The sequence below is a fragment of the Sceloporus undulatus genome, chromosome 5, assembly GCF_019175285.1.
Source record: "Sceloporus undulatus isolate JIND9_A2432 ecotype Alabama chromosome 5, SceUnd_v1.1, whole genome shotgun sequence".
Taxonomy (NCBI): Eukaryota; Metazoa; Chordata; class Lepidosauria; order Squamata; family Phrynosomatidae; genus Sceloporus; species Sceloporus undulatus.
In genome coordinates this window covers 193487594-193494612 of record NC_056526.1, presented here as the reverse complement: position 1 = coordinate 193494612, position 7019 = coordinate 193487594, and the positions used below count along the sequence as shown (strand labels likewise).

Genomic DNA, 7019 nt, shown 5'->3' with positions numbered 1-7019 from the left:
CTTGAGGGACCCCAGTTTTAAGGGGTCTCTTGTCGGAGCACAATTTTTTAAATTAAAATTTCTGAAATTAACAAATTTTCAAATGAAGATTTTAAAGAAATAGGAAATTTTAAACAAAAATTTGTTTTATAAATAAATCAATTTGTTTTAAATCCAAACTTGATAATATAAAACATTCTCACCACAACGAAGGGGAAGACCATCCCGATGGCAAAGGTGCCCACCCAGTTGAGGACCCCACTGACCACAAAAGCGGACGCCCGGGAGGACTGGTCAAAGATCTCCATCCGGACCGAGGAAGTGGCGCCAGCTGAAGAGACCGGAGCAGAACTGTCAGCTAGGAGAACCAGGCTGGTATCCATATTGCGGATGGAGCCAGACCTAGGCTTTGCAAGACCTCAGCTTCACTGCAAATAACAGCAATGACCAGGAGGGGAAGCCAGGAGGCCACCCATCCCAGACTCTGAAAGATTGACCGCTCCCTCTTGGACTCACTGGGTCAGACCTTGGCTTTGCAAGACCTGAGCTGCATTGCAAATAATACCAGGTGGAGGACCACCCATCCCAGCCCCTGGAGGACTGACCACTCCCTCTTGGACTCACCAGTTCAGGTCTTTCCTTTGCAAGACCTCAGCTGCATTGGAAATAATAACAGGCCACCCATCCCAATCCTGGAGGAGGACTCACCGGGTCCCATCCCAAAGGAGAAGACGATGCCGAAAATGAGGCAGAGGCTGCCATAAGGAACCCAGGGATGCAGGTGCTGTCCAGGAAAGCCAGGAGGGAAACATTGCAAAGGATTTTAATGCATCCAAAATAAACCCTTAAGATAATTTGGGGGGGGGGGCAGGTCTCTGCCCCTGCCCCCCCCCCCCCCCCCCTCTCTCTCTCTCTCTCTCTCAGACACAAGAATGAAACTGCATGAAAATGGGGAAGGAGTCAGGGCAAAAGTGTCTGTTAAGACAAGATCCAGAATTGTCAGGATACATAATAGATCCCTGCCACAGCATCTCATTTCAACTTTCCGTGTGTGGTTTGTGGAAGTTGGGCAGTGGCTTTGCAAGACCTGACCTGCGCTGTGAGCAACGGCCGGCCTGGAGTCCCTCGTTATTCGTAGCAGCGCCATCACGCAAAGCCACTTTGAGCCGGGCTTGGCGGGTGGGAAACCAGAGCCAGGCCCTGGCCTTGTGAGGTCTGAGTACCCATCTCTCACCTGGAGGGAAAGGGTCAGGGTCAGTCCGGCCAGGAGGGTGGCCATGACGCAGTAGCCACCCCACATCAGGACCCTGCGGCCGAAACGCTCGATGGCGACACTCTGCAGAGAGGAAGCGGGAGTGAGAAGGGCCACGTGGCTCATGCTCCCCCATTTGCCTGGGTTCTGCATGAACGGCGCCTGGTCCATGCTCTGCCTTCCCACTTTCTCAGCCGCCTTTGAAACCCCCGGCTGCCCTTTTCTCCTCCTCCTTCGTCCTCAGCTCCCTTCGGTTGCTGCAGGACCGGGTCCGGAGTTCAAATGCAGCCGTGCCATGAATCTGAGGTGGCCACTCACGCAGAGGAAGGTGGAGAGGAGCTCAAAGGTGCTGAGGCCGAGGGAGAGGTGCGGGATCTGGTCGTCCTCGAACCCAGCGGCACTCAGGACCTCAAAGGTGTAACTGTAGATCTGGGGGAGAAGAGGAACCGGAATTAAAAGAGTGACAGAGACACCCCCAAAACAGAGTGGTCTTAGTTTACACAGCCTTGCCCTTTTCCCAAGATGGGAGGGGAGCGTCAGGAGGAAAAGGAAGGGGAAGAGGAAAGAGAAGAAGGCCAGGAAGAGGAGGAAAAAGGAAGGGGGAGAGGAAAGGGAAGAAAGCCAGGAAGACGAAGGAAAAGGAAGGGGGGAGAGGAAAGGGAAAAAAGCCAGGAAGAGGAGGGAAAAGGAAGGGGGAGAGGAAAGGGAAGAAGACCCTCCCTGTGACTCAACTGCCTGGATCCCACTGAGCTGCACGGCGACGGAGATGAGGACCACGAGGAACAGCTGGGCGCGCAACCTCCGCTCCCGCAGCAAGTCCGATACACCGAGGCTGCGCTGGGCACCGCTGCGCTGGGACTGCTTCTCCTTCCGCAGGTCCTCCATCTCCTGCTGCTGCTGCCAAGGCCGGCCTTCACCCCAGAGGGCCCTCATGGCTGGCATGGAGAGGGCACAGGGGTCAAACTCAGGGGTCACCCACAGGGTCATCCCTGGCCAGCCGGCCAGCTGCCCTCCGGCCCTTACCTTTCCTGCATCCTTCCTCGTCTCCTCGGTGGAGGAAGAGGTGCGGAGGGGATTCTGGGAAGAAAGGCAGGGCCAGGAGCTGGGCCAGGGCCGGGAGGCCACTGAGGGCCATCAGGATGGGCCACCGAGAGCCATCGCCCAGGACCTCCCTGCAGGAAATGGAGAAACAGGGACCGTGGCAATACCCAGAATCCTATACAGTTGGATTGCAAATCTCATAATCACCTGGACATATTACCCAAAGTGCCACCAGAGATGCAACCGGAGATTGGCTTCCTTTCCCCAGTTTGGATTGGAGAGCCCATCGTCCCTGAATGCAGCCCAACATTTTGCATCCTGGAGAAGGAGATTAGCGGCATCTCCGTGAGACAGACTCCCAGCTTCAGAGTGGGATTCGTCACCTGTGCCAGATGCGGTTGCATTGCAGATCCCATCATCCCCAGCACCCTCAGGGCCAGTGTAAAACCTCAAAGGAGGGATGCTGGGGATGTTTATGGGGGAAAGTGGCAAGGTGAGGTTGGGAGGCTCCATCTGTAGTTGGACTGCAACCCCCATCAGCCCCTTTTTCCTACCTCTGGCCCATGACCTGCCCGAAGACCTTCCCAAGGCTCCAGAAGGCGGAGGCGGTGGAGTTGGCGAAGCCGCGGAGGGTCTTTGGGGAGGCCTCCCCCAGGAACTGCGGATGGAGGGGGACGCTCAGCCCTGGGGAGAAGGACGGAGGTCTCAGGCTCTGGCCAGCTGAGGACCAGTCACACTCTCTCAGCCCCGGAGTGGCCTAGATACTGACCGGTGCAGAGTCCGCAGAGGAAGCGTCCAGCCAGCATCAGCTCAAAGGAGGCAGCCACCCGGCTGAGGCCCAGAAGGAGGGACCCGGCCAGCATCGCAAGGTTGTTGGCCAGAAGGCACCGCTTCCTGCAACGGGGCAGAGAAGCAGACAGAGAGGTGCAGGCGGGTTCTGGGTTCAAATCACAATTCGGCCTTTTTACTAGCCAGTTACGAGTCACAACACAAGCTAATTACTAGCTAGTCACATGAGTTACAATACTACCTAATTGTTCACTAGTTATGTGAATTGCCATACAATCACATTGCTAACTAGTTACATGAATTGCAGTGTAACCAGTTAGATGAATCACAATCCAATCCAATTACTAACTGGTTACATTAGTTGCAATGCAACCCAACTGCTAACCAGTTAGATGAATTACAATGCAGTGTAATTATTAACTGGTTGCATGTATTACAGTACAATCTGATTACTGACTGGTTATGTGAATTAGAACACAATCTAATTACTAATGAGTTGAGCTAATTACAATGCAACCCAACTATTAACTGATTTGCAGTCACTGGCCAGGTAAGCCCTTTGTTGCTGGACTGTGGTTCTAGAGGCGAATGCGCCACCCAAAGAGGACCTGGGTTCTAAGGACGACGGGGCCAGTCTCTAGTCCAGACTCACTTGCCATACTTGGCGGCCAGGTAGCCGCTGGCCATGGACCCGAGGAGTCCTCCGAGGGCAAAGATGGAGACCACCAGGGACCAGAGGAGGGTGAGGGTCTCTGGGGGGAGAGGGAGGCCCCCAGAGCGCTCCGTCCAAGAGGCGTTCAGGAAGGACTTCACATGCTGAAAAAGAAAGGCGTTTGGGCTGGAAATGGCTGGCAAGGCACAGCACTCAACGGAAGTAACTACACTTGGTGTAACTAGTTAGCTAACTAATGAGCATTGTCTGCTGCTACCGGAGAAGTGAAGGTGATCATGGAGACCTGGAACCCGGCCTGGAAGGTCCCCCCGAATCCCAAAACGAAGATCATCTGGAGCAGCTTCCGGTGCTGCATCTGTTGACAAAGGGCACAAAAGGACTGATTGGCCAATCAATCGATTGATCGATTAGCTAGATTGCCTTCTTTCAAAGTGCCATTCCTCTCTTAATGGGACCAAAAGGCCCAGAAAAGACCCAACTGGCAAAACATGGGCAGCTCAAGGAAGTGAGCCAAGCGATTTATCAGTCCAGTGTTTTGCTAGTTTAGCCCTCTTGCATTGTAATACTCTGTCAGTCTTGCCCACTCACCAGCTCCCAGAGGTCGGTGGTCATTGTGGCTGCCCCGGGCTAATTGTCCACTCCGAGGGTCCCTGTCCAGCTGTCCAGCCGGTCAGTGGTTGCCTCTCTTTGGGTCCAGTTGGTTGCCCTCTGGCCTTTCCGGCCGGACTGTGACGCTGGCCAGGGGCCAAGGACCTTTCCGGGAAGTGGTCAATGTTTCACCTGGATCCCTGTCACCAGACGCCACCCCTGCCAGGGAGGCTTGTGAGTGTGCGAGGAATCTCCAAGTGTGCAACTGGACTTCCCAGCAAGAGTGTAAATCCCTGGCAAGTTAGTGAAGCAGGGCCTTCAAAACCAGAACATTATGTTTTATTGAACTGACTGACAGGCCAGGAAAAATGAATTTAAAAAGCTGTTTTAATATAACTCAGTGCAGCCTTCTCTGGTTTTTAAGGCCCTTCTTCACCAACTTGCCAGGGATTTATTTGGGGATTTGCACACTTCCTGGAGATGCCTTGCACACTTGGGACCCGTGTGCAAATCCCACATTTCTGGCATGTCCTGCATTCTTTTAATGTTGTGATAATATGCCAAGTAGGTGTTTCTTATTGTTTTGTAGCTATATTCTAAATTGTTTTAATATTGTGATGCACATCAGGTACCAATGTGGACTATTTAGTATTGCAATGCCCATCAGACTGTCCTCCCTTCTGTCTGGGTTCCTGCATGACTGAGCAGCACTGGATAGGATAACCAAATCATAGCATCATAGACTTGGAAGAGACCCCAAGAAGGGCCCTGATCCAGTCCAACCCTCTTCTGCCATGCAGGAACTCTCCATCAAAGCATCCCCATTGACAGATGGCCATCCAGCCTCTGCTTAAAGACCTCCAACGGCAGAGACTCCCCCAAATTCTCTGAGGAAGGAGTCTGTTCCTCTGTTGAACAGCCCTTACTCTCAGGAAGTTCCTCCAAATGTTTTTAGGTTGAATTACTTTCCTGGAGCTTGCATCCATTGCTCCATTGGGTTCTGTTCTCTGGAGCAGCAGAAAACAATCTTGCTCCTTCCTCAATAGGACATCCCTTCAAATATTTAAACAGGGCTCTCATATCACCTCTTAACCTTCTCTTCTCCAGGCTAAACATCCCCAGCTTTCTCTGACGTTCCACATAGGGCCTCATGGTTTCCAGACCCTTCACCATTTTAGTCACCCTCCTTTGTATACGCTCCAGTTTCTCAATGTCCTTTTTGAATTGAGGCGCCCAGAACTGGACACAGTCTTATTCCAGGTGAGGCCTGACCAGAGCAGAATAGAATGGCACTATTACTTCTCTTGATCTAGACACTATACTTCTTTTGATGCAACCTAAAATTGCATTGGCCTTTTTTGCTGCCGCATCGCACTGTTGACTCATGTTCAACTTGTGGTCTACTTGGACTCCCAGATCCCTTTCACACGTAGTTTCCTTCAGCCAGGTGTCACCCATAATCCTATATCTGTGCATTTTATTTTTCTGCCCTAAGTGCAATACCTTACATTTCTCCGTGTTGAATTTCATTTTGTTAGCTTTGGCCCAGCTTTCAAGTCTATTCAGGTCATTTTGAATCTTGAGCCTGTCCTCTGGAGCATTAGCTATTCCTCCTAATTTGGTGTCATCTGCAAATTTGATAAGCATGCCTTCTATCATTGAAATTGTGCCTTCAGTATCTCTCCTTTGAGAAAGTCCCATCCCTCCTGAACTCCTTTATCTTTTAGTATTTCTGACCATGGAATCGCTCTCAATACTTCTCTAAGTTTACTGAAATCCGTTCTCCTAAAGTCTAGGATGCCTTGCTTCTCCTTTCCATTGTATAACAAACTCCAGGAGAACATGGTCACTTCCACCTGAGGATCCCACCATTTGCACCCCATTAAACGAACATGTGCAAAAGTGACTCCAAGTAACGAGAATGTTACAGAAATAAATGAATGTAGCCACGCAACAAATGCAAAATTAGGAAGCTACATTGCAAAAGTAACTTCTGGTACCAACGCTGCAAAGCAAGTGCAGGTAATTACGTTGCAAAAGCTAATGTGGGTAGTTAGATTTCAGAAGTAAATATATTTGACTACTCTGCCAAAGTACAAACAGGTAACTGCATTACAAAAGTAAATGCAAGAAACTACATTGCAAAAGTAAATGCAGGTCACTGCTTGGCTTGGCTCAAACAGCAGCCTTGCAAAAGTAACTACTTGAGAAAAGTTACTTTTGACTCCCAGGCTAAGAATACAAGAGGTAACTGATTAATTGAAGGGGTGTCTGGCTCATGGCAAAGGCCTCTTCCTCTGTCTTTCGAGGGGCGTCTGCTGGATCCAGGCCCTTCGTGGCGCAGCCATTGGCCGGTCCCTCCACCTGCGGCCGCTTGGACCATTACTTCATGCATTGAGTTGGCAGCTGCTTCCAGCTTAATGCATTAATTGCAAACCTGCAATGAGTAAAAATTAACTCCCATTAACTTCCAGCTATCTGTCAGAGTGGCATGAAAGAGCCTGACTGGGAGTCCCATCGTCCCCTGGCTCTCGTCCTCTTGTTCCTGGCACAGAATGGCCTCCTTCCTCTCCGATCTGGTGAGTCAGTCTCCTTGGGATAAATGGCCTTTCCTGTTTTATCCTCCTCCTCCTCCTCCTCTCAAAAGTTACTTTGAGGGAATGTAACTTTGCTCCCCTGAGTTGGATTGCTAGGGGA

The 7019-nt window shown here is 51.0% G+C and overlaps 1 protein-coding gene across 6 annotated transcripts; it reads right to left on the bottom strand.

Moving 5' to 3' along the window:
* Nucleotides 1-75: 75 nt before the first annotated feature.
* Nucleotides 76-4615, bottom strand: LOC121930522 (solute carrier family 2, facilitated glucose transporter member 11-like). 6 transcript variants are annotated; one of them, XM_042466971.1, is made up of 11 exons: nucleotides 4323-4604; nucleotides 3991-4089; nucleotides 3714-3877; nucleotides 3042-3166; nucleotides 2827-2956; nucleotides 2255-2403; nucleotides 1964-2166; nucleotides 1550-1660; nucleotides 1214-1315; nucleotides 688-763; nucleotides 76-310 (listed from the first exon to the last, which is right to left on the bottom strand). In XM_042466971.1, exons 1-11 carry the CDS (start codon nucleotides 4344-4346, stop codon nucleotides 138-140), a joined length of 1356 nt encoding a protein of 451 aa, XP_042322905.1. In that variant the 5' UTR covers nucleotides 4347-4604; the 3' UTR covers nucleotides 76-137. The 6 variants fall into 6 exon arrangements, 5 of the variants coding, with proteins under 5 accessions (XP_042322905.1, XP_042322907.1, XP_042322904.1 ...); XM_042466973.1 differs by having other exon boundaries at nucleotides 182-310; nucleotides 604-763; nucleotides 4323-4602; XR_006103965.1 differs by lacking the exon at nucleotides 1214-1315 and having other exon boundaries at nucleotides 238-310; nucleotides 688-1213; nucleotides 4323-4613.
* Nucleotides 4616-7019: the final 2404 nt, after the last annotated feature.

Bases quoted from the DNA above. Each gene is read 5' to 3' on its own strand.
- LOC121930522 (XM_042466970.1), bottom strand. From the start codon at position 4,346: ATGACCACCGACCTCTGGGAGCTG. The intron at 3,167-3,713 runs GTGAGTCTGGAC...GCCCCGTTGCAG, and splicing joins CTGGCCGCCAAGTATGGCAA to GAAGCGGTGCCTTCTGGCCA. The intron at 2,404-2,826 runs GTAGGAAAAAGG...CATTTCCTGCAG, and splicing joins GGGCAGGTCATGGGCCAGAG to GGAGGTCCTGGGCGATGGCT.